General features: G+C 37.0%; 1 protein-coding gene across 2 annotated transcripts; it reads right to left on the minus strand.

The window, feature by feature from the left end:
* Nucleotides 1-485: 485 nt before the first annotated feature.
* Nucleotides 486-12,838, minus strand: zgc:91944 (uncharacterized protein LOC436941 homolog). Of its 2 annotated transcripts, XM_051872583.1 has the most exons (11): nucleotides 12,336-12,838; nucleotides 11,725-11,836; nucleotides 8,974-9,385; nucleotides 8,513-8,598; nucleotides 7,022-7,132; nucleotides 6,063-6,188; nucleotides 4,379-4,529; nucleotides 3,716-3,798; nucleotides 3,488-3,583; nucleotides 1,883-2,004; nucleotides 486-1,800 (listed from the first exon to the last, which is right to left on the minus strand). In XM_051872583.1, exons 2-11 carry the CDS (start codon nucleotides 11,801-11,803, stop codon nucleotides 1,657-1,659), a joined length of 1,410 nt encoding a protein of 469 aa, XP_051728543.1. In that variant the 5' UTR covers nucleotides 11,804-11,836; nucleotides 12,336-12,838; the 3' UTR covers nucleotides 486-1,656. The 2 variants fall into 2 exon arrangements, with proteins under 2 accessions (XP_051728543.1, XP_051728544.1); XM_051872584.1 differs by lacking the exon at nucleotides 6,063-6,188.

Here is a 12,838-nt window from a genome sequence, read left to right on the forward strand (position 1 = left end):
AACAGACTAAGCGCAATTTATTTGACAGGATTATGTAGGTCAGCAAAGAATACATCACACATTTTTACTTTTGATTACATTTTGAAGAAAGTGGAAAAGTCAGTAGGAGATAGAGTATTCATACCTTGGATTGTTTTTTTGTTTTTTTAACAAATAATTTCATTTTTTTTTAATACTTTTATTTAGTAAGGATGCTTTAAATCGATGAAAAGTGACAGTATGTTTAAAAAAAACTTTCTATTTCAACTGGAGTAATGGCTGCTGAACATTCAGCTTTGCCATCACAAGAATAAATTACATTTTAAAATATTAAAATAGAAAACAGTTCTTTTAAATTGTAATAATATTCCACAATATTACTGTTTTTAAGGTCAAATAAATGCAACTTCTTTATGCGCTACATATGTAATGTAAGTTTTACCTTAAAAAAAAGTTGTAAAAATGAGCATACCTTCCCAAACACAAATTGAACTCAAACTCAACACTACATTTGTCTATTCATTTTATTTTATCATTAGGAAAAAAAGCACAGAGTAGGGGGCCTTGACAGCGTGCAGCATTGTTTCCTCTTTGTGTACAGAGCTGATAGGCCAGAATAATCATACTGTGCAGCTTAAAGCCTTTACGCGCTCAAAGCATTTCTCACCGAGGCACGTTGATGTGCCGTAAGCAATCGTTTAATCCATTTGACTTGGTTCATGTAAAATGCATTGTTTTACAACTTGGCCGAGCTTTGGCTTTCGTTACGACACAGAAAATCAAACTGTGTAAATCAATCAATCCATTGAAAAGCAGCTTGTTGCATTAGATGCTGATATTATACTTGTAGTTTTACATACTGCATTACCTTATTAAAGAGGTAAGTAAATAACGCTTATAGCAAATAATACCTTAGGGGGGAAACTTTTGAAGCATTTTAGACCCCTCACACTAGTCAGGGTCAGTATAGCTTAAGTAGCTGGATACAAAGAGCTTACAATCGTTGTGTATACAAAAACAGAGCCATGATAATCTGAATATTACTTTCAGATTACACCTGAAAAAAAAGTGAAAAACAATATATACAGTTTGGTATGCATGATAAGTCACATTTCTACACAATTAACCATTATTGTGAGAAACACTGATTTCCATGATGGTGAAAACTGTGATCTCGTTCAACTGCCAAGTTTGGATCTACCTGAGTTTGTGTCTATCAGGGGTGTATATGTCCCATCTTGTCCTTTAACTATTGCATATGACAATTAAGAGACTGTTAAGCTCCTAAAATTCACACAGACTCCAAACTGTGTTCAGTGCGCCCCTTCTGTCTAATCTAACACCTGTCCTGCAGGTTTTCTCTAGACTGCTCGCTCGAGATAATACCAAGTGAAACTGTTGTATATGAGAAATGAAAGAAAACAGTTTTGGCGTGATGAGAAAGTTACTAGTTTGCACCTTATGCATCTTTCCCTCTCACGGGAAGCGTTAAGACGGTCTTGGAATGCACAATATACTATATAGAGTAAATATTGCCGTTACTACAAGCGTGATTACTGTAGATACATAGAGTGGCCTCCCTAACACTAGAGGCACCAGAGAATTTAGAGTGTCAGGCTTGGCTGAAAACAACCATGTCAAGCCACTTTGGAACAAAAGTATGACTCGGCTCATTGGTTAATCGTCATCATTAGCCTCTCTTTTCGATTCATCCAGCTTCCGCTCCATGAGTTGAGAGGCCGGGCTTGGAAGAGACACCACTTCCACAGGAGGTAGCATGACACCTTCTGGCTCAATGTCTTTTCTCTGGGAGAGATCCTCCTGGAAACAAACCCATCACATTTAAGCAAACAATCCTGACTATCAAAGCAGTCCAAGTAGTGCATTTACAACAACCTCTAACCTGCTCAGAGAACCGCTGACTCATGACTTGATCTCCAAACTCCTGAGTCTCGACCTCTTCGCTGTTGGAGTGGCAGCTGGGGCTCGGCACCTCTATCCCATGGCTCTCTAGTATGGCAGCCTCTGAGTGAAACAGAGAGAAAGTGTGTTTAGTATAAAGAGATATAACTGTGACAGTTTAAAAGTTAATATGTAGCATCCAGACTCCCGCAAAGGCTTTCCTGTCAAGAAAAATAATGTCTGTCTGAAATTAAAATGAATGCTTCCAATAAAAATAAATAAAAACAACAACAACAACAACAACAACAACAACAACATCTAATTACCTGTCCACAAGTCACGTGATTATACACTAACGTTCAAATATTTGGGATCAGGTTTTTTTTTTTTAAAGAAATGAATACTTTTATTCAGCAAGGATGCATTCAATTGGTAAAAATATTTATAATGTTATAAAAGATTTCTACTTCAAATAAATGCTGTTCTTTTGAACTTTCTATTCATCAAAGAATCCTGAAGAAATGCATCATGGTTTCCACAAAAATATTAAGCAGCACAACTGATAGGAAATGTTTCTTGAACAACAAATCAGCATATTAGAATGATTTCTGAAACATCATATGACACTGAAGACTGGAGTATTGATGCTGAAAATTCAGTTTGTCATCACTGGAATAACTATTCAAATAGAAAAGCTATTTTAAAATTGTAACAATGTTTGACTGTTTTTACTGTATTGCTTGATTGTTATGCATTTTGATCAAATAAATGCAGCCTTGGTTATTCAGAAACATTAAAGGGGTCTGTGGATTCTTCGGTAAGTCTTTTACGATATGGACTCGACAATAATGCAACAACGTGTAAGTAACTTGAGTTACTTCTACTGTTCCAATGCCTGGTCTGATATTTTTTTTAGTGATAGTTTATCAGTGACACACGCCAAAACTCACGTTTTATTCAACGAATCTCTTAGTTGCACTATTAGTTATAATGAAAGCATTCGTTAGGGTGCAGAAATTGAGTTGCAATGACGAGATCACTGCTCAGCTGTTCATTACTGCAACCTTACATGCCACGATCTAAATATAATGCCATAGATCTAAATGTAATGCAGCACTTTTCACAACGTGCTAAAAGAGAGAGTAATACTTGGCTATTTCAAATGGAAAGATGTTAGCCAATCACAGCAGTGGGCGTTTACACTGAAGTCTCACAGCAGACATGGCCCTTAAAACAGAGCGTTCAAATAAAAGCGCTAAAATCAGGGTAGGAAAAATGCCCTTTATTTCTACAATTTTTGATATAAAAAGCATACTAACATTATAAGTGCACCCCCGGAAACATTATAAAACAATAAAACAATGCAGTTCATGAACTCTTTAAAAAAAAATTTAAATGAAAACATTTGAATGGTACTTCATAATCACACAAATATAGATAGCCCACAGACAGGCACTATGTGATTTTGTTTTTGGAGGCTTAATGTGAGGAATATTCTACATGGAGTACTGGAGGGAAAAACTAAAACTTTAGGCATCCTAGATAAACTTCTGCTGGTGTGTCACTTAAATCAGAGAGTGTCAGACTATCATTCTTACAGCCTCACCTATGTTGGCACGTCTTTTCATCTCCTTCCTCCGATTGGCAAACCAGTTGTACACTTTGAGCGCAGTGACTCTTTCAAACTCTGACAGTTTGCATCCTGAAACAACATGTATACAAGAAATTCAATTGGCATTCAGTGCATTGAGTGAGGCAGGGGTACATTTGCAACAAAGATGGCATGCCTATGACTGGTTCTGAGGCGGCTTAGATACTGATTGCAATCACTTACCAGGTTTTTGAATGACAGCATTACAGGCATTGGCAATTTCTTCTCTTTTGGCCTCATCAGGATACTGATTCTCTATAAAGAAACTATGAGAACAAGCAAAGTGAATCAGAACAAGACTTGGGATATCATGATCATTGTTCAACCAATAGAAAACAGTAATGGCTTTAGAACACTGACTAATAAAATAGGCTATTTTCTTCACAACAATGACATTAAGTGGAAAAATGCTTGTGAATGGAGAAAATGTTCCACTTTTATAGGTACACTGTCACCATACCTCACTATTAAATTAAAATGACAACATTGTGCCATCACGAAATTCAGAATTCCTATGGTAAATCAAAAACCCTGTTTGGATGGATGATTATTGTTTTTGTTTTTTTATATTAATTGATAATATGTCAAAACTCAGAGTGAACTCATTGTACTATGCAGTTATCACTCCAGTAAATAGTCTCTTATGTGTAAAAGACGTGATTAAGAAGAGCGAGGACCGTATTTAACTGCATCATGTATGTGTCTTTGTGAGTTTTATCTCTAAGGACCCATATATATATATATATATATATATATATATATATATATGTTCTTTTACAGATGTCACCCTGAGAAACAATTACTGTCTGAACCTAGTGCCAAAGAGAGTAAAGCTCTGTCATTTACCTCTCCATAATCGACTGGCACTCCTTTCTCCAAGTGAAGCGACTACCTCTACGCAGTCTAAAAGGCCCAACTGCTGCCCTGTCTGCGGGACTTCCAGCCAACCTCCAGTCGGGCTCCTCTTTAACCAGTGAACGCATGGACAATGTGGCACCTGTTGTGAACATTATTGCACACAAACCAAAATAAGAGTGAAATATGAATTCACTGCACATGTAGCTAAATAAAAATTAAAAGGATGGTTCACCAAAAAATACAAATTCTGTTACTCACTCACCCTAAAGTTGTTCCAAAACAGCATGACTGTTTTTCTTTCATAGAACACAAAATGAGATACTTAGAGAAGGATGTCCATGCTGCTCTTTCCATACAATGAAAGTGAATCATGGCCATAGCTGTCCCTGGTCCCCATTCATTTTCATTGTGTTAAATCTTCTTTTAAATTTCTCAGTTTGTGTTCCACGCAAGAAAGAAAATCATAAAGGTTTAGAATGACACGAGGGTGTTATTTTTGATGAACTATCCCTTTAAGTCTAAAGAGCATTTCTAAAAGATTCTAAAGCCGCCTTTCCACCATTTCCAACATTCGCAAACAATTGTTGTATTTAGTGCCATTTGCACAAAACTTGGTCATGAAGAATAAAAGTATATGATTATTTCCACACAAAGCAACTGACTGTCAATATGTCTGAAAAAAAAAAATAGCAGGGTTATTATTGTAAACTAAAACCAAAACCATAAAAAAACTGAAATAAAATAAAATAAACAAAAACTTTTATTTCAGCTAGTTGCCAAGGCAAGATTTCTTATTTTAATTTAGTTTACTAAAATAGATACTAAATAGTAGCTACAACTGAAATAAAATTGAATAAAAACGATATAAACATTTAAAAAATAATAATAATAAAAATGTCAACAGAATTACTAAAACATTAACTAAAATTAAAATGAACCCGGAAAATATAAAATAAAAACTAATAATTCAAAATTTTAATAACTATAATAGTATCTTAATGATACTAAAATAACACTGAAGCATAGTAGGGTTTCTAGGGTGAATCAACTAAATAATAATCATTATATAATAATTATTTCAGACATAATTATTTATGTAGTTATTAAAGAATAACATTTTAGTGCAAAAATATTGGTAGTGGTATTGTAACTCTCACCTCGCACTCAAAAAAGTTTTAATTAAAATACATCACATCTGGACAGATCTACAAAAGTTCAAAAGTTCAAATTGGATCCAAAAATTGCACATACGCATATGATCGGAACTCTACACAGCTCCTGTACTGCTCTTCATTGGAAATGAATGACTTCTGTGTATTGTTTGTTAAAGGTGATTTAAGACTCAAAGAGAACAAATATTAATTTCCTAAATCATTTGTATTGGTCAACTTAAAGGGATAGATCACCCAAAAAATGAACATTCTGTCATCATTTACTCACCCTAATGTTGTTCCAAACCTGTATGAATTTCATTCTTCGGTTGAACACAAAACAAGATATTTTGAAGATGTTGGTAACCAGACAGTTGACGGACAAAATATCTTCTTTTGTGTTCAACCGAAGAAAGAAATTCATACAGGTTTGGAACAACATTAGGCTGAGTAATGACAGAGTTTTCATTTTTGGGTGAACTATCCCTTCAAGCTGTGTTTCCCTGCTGCATGGACATTACCTGACTGGGCTTGGTGAGCAGAGTACCAGGGGAGGAGGTGCATCAGCAGTTCTCTCTGCCTATTCCAGGGAGTGTCAGTCCTGCTCCTGGGGACCTGAGCATGCTGGTTTTCACTCCATCTGATTCCTTTAACCCATTTGGGCAATCAGAAAACTGTGTTAACTAGGGTCCCTTCGAGAGGCCGAAAACTTGCAATTAATGGTGACGACCGTTAACAAATATTAACATAGTGCTCAATGAAAATTCTTGTAGATTGTTAAAGTAAGTAAAAATTAATTGAAGATAGCAGCGTTAATAGACATTCAAAGTGATTAGGTTCTTGGAGCCATGCTCAATTCTCTAGCGCTGTAGAGAATGTAAAAGCGTCATGCTCAGGGCTCTGTTAGTAGGGTCGGGTGTTAACTGCACTTCAGTGCAAAGAGGACATGAAAACCAGCACTTGACAAACCCAGGATCAGGACTGAGAGCTACAGAAGAGGGTCTAACCTGGGAGATGGGGAGCAGAAATGGTCCTGGAGGGCTCCACATTACTTAATTAGCTCCTTCAAGCATCAACACATTCTCTATATTATAAATGCGAGATGATGCGAGTGTTGGCGGTGTTACAGCCTAAGAGGCTTTAAAGCTCATTTCTGACTGCAACAACCTACACTTCTTAAATGTGCCAAGAACAGCATTACCCTAAGCACATAACTGATGGGAAATGACACCAGTTGATTGAATTTCAATTCGGTGCAGTGACATGGCATGTCCTTCCAATATATTGTCTTTATCAAACACTGAATTTTCAATGTAAAGCCCTCAAGGACCATGCAATCTATATAGGGAAGATATGGCAGAATGGCAAGTGAAGACCAAAAAAATAAATAAATAAAAACATTAGGCAGCCTCGAGCCTAAAATTCAGGCCACGCCCTTGTTTTTGGCAAGTCATCTCCCTGCTGAGGAACCACAACTCACCTGGGCTGTTGCGCTCCAGCAGGTACCAGCGATAGAACGCCCTGCGTTTGGAGTCGCTCATCTCCAGCCCCTGCTGCAGAAGCCACTGGGAGATGTAGCTCTGACTGATACCTGCAGAATATCACACAGTCATAAAAAAGGAAATCAGTGAGAGAAATGACAGGAAAAGTATAACACACCAGAATAAAACCAAATATGAAAAGTGATCAGTGACACTAACTTCATGCCAGTGTTAACTAAAACTATTAAAAACATTTTTGTAAATAAAGCTGAAATAAAATAAAATATAAATATCAGATGAAAAACTTATGTTGCTTTGGCAACTAACTGAAATAGGTTTAAGTTGAATCACTAAAATTACTAGCTGGAAATAAATAAAGAATAAAACTGAACTAAAACTTTAAAAAAAAAAAAAAAAAAAATTATACTAAATAGTAATATTTACTAATACTAATATTTACTAAATTGTAATATTTAAAGAAAGGTAACACTTTAATGTAAGGTCCCATTAGTTAATGTTAGTTAATACATTAACTATGAGCAATTTATTCATTACAGTATTTATTCATATATTTTAATGTTAGTTAAAATTGTTCATTGTGTTGCTCAGGTCCATTACATAATATTAACAAATACAACTTTGATTTTAATAATGTATTAGTAAATTTTTATCATTAAATTAACATTAATTAAAACACTTTAATAGAATATTTTTTAATTGTTCATGTTAACTAATGTAGTTAACTAAATGAACAAATGGAATCTTATTGTAACGTTACAAAAAAAAGACAAAAGCACATAATACTATAACTAATATATATTCAACTGGTGTGATTTTATATTAATATACAGGCTCCATTTTTAAAATATTGTTTAAATAAAATTGTTAAATAAAAGTTCTGCATGTGATCAACAAACTTTAATTTCAAACAAACTTCTGACACACTATTAACTATTATAAAATAAACTGATTTTGATTTTGTACTCTGTGTATTTTATGAGATGCAGTGTAGATCATTCACTGTATAGTATAATCTGTGTAATAATAGTCTGTGTAATGTAATAGGAAATTTATTAACTAAGGAATGAACATGCAAACTGGACTCGCTATCAGTTGCTTCCACAGACTTGAGCGAGTTTGTTGTGCAGTCATGTTCGATATCCATTTGAATTTCTCTATGCACTTGTCTCATCAGCTGTGACCTCTTTCCAGCAAGATATTATCAGTTTCACATGCTTGCTGATTTTTTTCCACCATGTCAACGTTTTGGTTATCGAAGCTGTTGTTGGCCTAGATTTTCTCTGTCTGACATTCTTGATGTGCTAGTAAATAAAAATATTACTAATATATTTCTCCTGTTCAGCACAGGAAATAATTAATACCTTGTGAATGTACAGTAAATGAATATAGGTTAAACGGTTTTAGTATGCAAAATACTTTGTTCCATACACTTTTTTTTTCCATTGCAAGACTGAAAGCATTCAGAGTACCTGTGACTTGTCCAACAATTGCCTGTGAGATTCTTCTGTTATTGAGAAAAGCTTTTATCTCTTCTTTCACAAGGTTACTGTCCCTCCTACAGTCCAAACAAAGACAAGCATTACTTTGAGAAAGAGTCAAAACATTACATTTTAAATTTCATTAAGCATTAAAAACATTAGCAGCTTTAAACGATTTCATAAAATGTGTGTAAAATTGGGGTTTTGCATAATATATGTTTAAATGGGGAACATATTCTGTGGCAGATCCAAAGGAAAGCTACAAAAAGTAACCATCTAAACCAACTGTCCACCTGACCTGATTCAGAAAGGGCTTTTGTTCTCTGAAAATTACACTGTTGCTCGGGGACGTTCACTGTCATTATCAGCTGTTATATTAATCTCTACCTCTCAGTAGACCTGAGAAGAGAATCCCACAGAAGCAGCTGATATAGTGCACTCATAACAGTTACCTCATGTATTCCTCCACCTTCTCCTCCAGATCCCAGTCCTCTTCTGCCAAGTCGTAACTAAACGACCTCTGAACTCCGCTGGGTGGGTACAGGGGTGGAGGCGAGGCATCGTAGCTGTTGCTAGGTGATAATGCAGCATCCATGACGGGGGTCTGTGTGGTGGCTGAGGTAAGAGAGGAGGAGGAAGAGGAGGAGGACGAGGGGGCAGCAGGGGCTGCGGAGGTAGGGGCACTGGGTGGGGCCGAGTGATTGTTGCAGCATGGGGTACGATGGTCTGGATCAAGCCTCTCTAAAGACTCGAGGGCTTGAATGATCTGAGGTTTGGTCATCCCTGACAGCCTTAAACGCTGGAGCAGGTCGATCTGTTCAATCGTATAGCGTGGCTCCACATCACAACACTCCATCCTGGCATCTGATGGAGAAGAAAAGGCAAAAAATAAAGCAAATTACATTGTGTTGATATTTATACTAACCTGTAGAAATTAGTGAAGTTTATTCATTCTTCTTTAAATGAGAAGTGTGTAGTTTCTGCACCACAAAAAACAGCAACAGTTCTGGTAAAAAGTACTGTGAAAAACTACAGTGCCTATAGAAAATCATCATACCCCTTTGAAATAGTTACTTTGTCGTACAGCCTGAAATCAAACCCCATTCCAAAGAGGAGAGAGGAAAAAAAAATAATAATAAATAAAAAAACTTTTCCAGCTTTATTTACAAATTTTGACAACAAGAAAAAATAAAATAAAAAGGCAAAAGTTCTGAAAATTAATAAAAACCTGAAAAACCAGAATAATAGGATTGGAAAAGTCCTCAGTCCCCTGATTTAATACTTCGTAGATCCACCTTTTGCTTTAATTACAGCCATTAATCTTTTTGGATATGGCTGTACTAGCTTTGCACACCTAGATTGGGGAATATTTGCCCATCCTTCTTTGCTCAAGTTCAGGCAAATTTCGTTTACACGATACCAGCCGAGGAATAAGGGTCTTATCTAGTGAAACGATCAGTCATTTTCTATCAGTCATAATAAAATTTATATACTTTTTAACCACAAATGCTTGTCTAGCACTAGCTCTGCGATGTGCTACGCATTATGTAATCACATTGGAAAGGTCACGCGTGACGTAGGCGAAAGTACCACAATCTTATTTTCTCCTCCAACTTCAAAATCGTCCGACAGCGTTGTTTTACTTTTTTTTCTTTTTTTTTTGTAAAGGGCGTTTGGCTTAGTCTTTGCACATTCGCTTTGTAAACACTGGATCTGTACTTCCGCCTACTTCACGCGTGACCTTTCCAACGTGATTACGTAATGCGTTGCGCATTGCAGAACAATGAGCATTTGTGGTTAAAAAGTCTAAATTGTTTTTTTTTTTTTTTTTAAGAAAATGACCAATCGTTTCACTAGATAAGACCCTTATTCCTCGGCTGGGATTGTGTAGAGCCCTTTGAAGCTGCATTTAAACTGCAATTTGGACCTTCAACTCGTTGTACACCAGTAAAGTCCAGTATATGGAAAAATCCTGGAATGTTTTCCACAAAAACAATAATTTCATTTCGACTGAAGAAAGAAAGACAAACATCTTGAATGACATGGGGGTGAGCAAATTATCAGCAAATTTTAATTCTGAAGTGAACTAATCCATTAAGTCAGGACTCTGGCTTGGCCGCTCAAGGACATTCACCTTCCTATCCTTAAGGCATTGCATTGTTCTTTTGGCAGTATGTTTAGGATCACTGTCGTGTTGGAAGGTGAATGACCTTCCCATCTTCAGCCACCTAGCAGAGGGACGCAGGTTTTCCTCAAGAATTTGGATGTACTTGGCAGCGTCCATTTTCCCTTCAATCCTGACCAATCACCCAGTCTCCGCTGAAGAGAAACACCCCCACAACATACTGCTGCCACCACCACGCCTCACCACAGCTTTCGGGTGGTGTGCTGTGTTTGCTTTTCGACAAACATTCATTCACCTTCCAACACGACAATGATCCTAAACATACCACCAAAACAACAACACAATGGCTTAAGGATAGGAAGGTGTACGTCTTAAACGAAGACTATGTTTTAAAATCCCTATGGGAAAAAAATAAATAAGAAAAATACTTTCGGAACCAAAGCCGCTGAAATGTGAGTGGACACTAATAGAATAGCAAAAATCTGCTATTGGTCAGCAAAACAGATGTCCCACCCCTAAACTCATGCCATGCTGGTTGGAACACTCAAACAAACAGAGCGCATTATGAATGGAGAAGAGGCTTGTGGTCATTTTTGCACAGAAAAAACAAGAAAAAGAGCATAAAAATATGGAATTTTTTACTTAAAGTTTAAGTATGTTTCTTACACTTTGAAACTATACGCATTGTAAAAATAAAATAAATTTGAATTGAACTGAATTACACAAAGCTATTCCATAAGACTTGGAATATATCATACAGACCACTTTAATTATACTTTTATGGTACATAAACAGCCCCATTATATGGAAAAGAGTGAGCAGGATTCTTTTTTTTTTTTTTTTTTTAAATTACCATTTATGTTCCACAGAATAAATAGTCATACAGTCTACACTGGACACATCTAGTTATTCTTTTATATTTCACATTACTGCCGATCTTTTTCTTTTCTATCTATCCTTGTACTTTACAATTCAATTATTTTGCTACCTTGCAAACACTGACATTCCTTCAGGGAATCCAAATCTAGCTAGAGTAACTTCATAAAAAAAATGTTTCACATCTTATTTGTTGTCCTACCTGAGATTTGAGGTGATAATCGGCCCGTTGGGAGCGGTTCGGCGCGTGGAGCCACAGCAGGAAGGCACCACTGTCGCATGGTCGAGGAGTCACCCGCAGGGGACAAGGGGGGCTGTCAAAACATCAAAATAACTGCTAACAGCCAGTCAGCATGTGTCCGTTATTCATGCTAGAGTAACGATACAAACAACTCGGGTACGGTTTGCTTTAATAACGACCTTCAATAACAGCTAATGCACGTCTGTAATAATCATGACTTTATTTTGTGTCAGGCTCGCGCTAACTGGCTAGCCCCAGCGGGCACGCGCTGCTGTGCAACTGCATACAAGAATGAATTATCTTCGCCTTTGTTTTCACACTTGCAGCTGAACCCAATGACTTGGGCACGGCTTTTACTTCTAGCAGACAACGCGTAAAAGTCATGCACTACAACAAAAAAAAGTCGCTGCTTTAGTTTTTGTAACAGATTCGCGTCTCGCAATATCACTTGTTATGACTGCGGGTGTGAGATGCCTTCATAGTAGCACAGCTTTGATGCACAGAGCGCTAAAGTAACTGTATTGCCGCTAGCATGAATAGCTATATGCCCTACACGCAGTTATCCGCCTTACCTCCCCGCGCTACCGTCAAACTGCCGCCGGAGTTGGAGATGGTGCGGCTGGAGAGCGGTCGGTGCACACCCTGGGTGTAATCCTGGCCCTCCCGTGCGCTCACTTGCACTCCGAGGCGCTTCAACTAGCTAATGAAGGTGATCCGAGGAGGGTCACATTGTCCTGGGATGCCGCAGCATAATATTACTGGATATATGGAAGTCAACAATTGACCTCTCACCCGCAGCGACAGTCCCATGTGGATGCAGGAAGTGGATGCCAGAAGAGACTTCCATATGTTTACTATCTTTAATGACGTGTAAAAAGATTTTGCAAGTCCTTATGAGCAAATATTTGGGAGTAGATGTGAAATATAAAGTGTGTGCCTACTTTTTGTCAAGTTTGTTTACGTTTGTCAGATTTCGCAGGACTGCTATTCTGTATGGATCCTTTTTCGCACACAGCAATGTGAAAGTTTACAATTCACTAGGAATGAGCTGCTTGCACTGCCAACGTGAGGTTCA

Source organism: Ctenopharyngodon idella, chromosome 19 (assembly GCF_019924925.1).
Source record: "Ctenopharyngodon idella isolate HZGC_01 chromosome 19, HZGC01, whole genome shotgun sequence".
Classification (NCBI taxonomy): Eukaryota; Metazoa; Chordata; class Actinopteri; order Cypriniformes; family Xenocyprididae; genus Ctenopharyngodon; species Ctenopharyngodon idella.

Coding starts and splice junctions, on each gene's coding strand:
- zgc:91944 (XM_051872583.1), bottom strand. CDS start 11,803: ATGCGACAGTGGTGCCTTCCTGCTGTGGCTCCACGCGCCGAACCGCTC. Junction 8,599..8,973: donor AAGGTGGAGGAATACATGAG/GTAACTGTTATG, acceptor TTTGGACTGTAG/GAGGGACAGTAACCTTGTGA. Junction 6,189..7,021: donor GCTGGAGCGCAACAGCCCAG/GTGAGTTGTGGT, acceptor AATGGGTTAAAG/GAATCAGATGGAGTGAAAAC.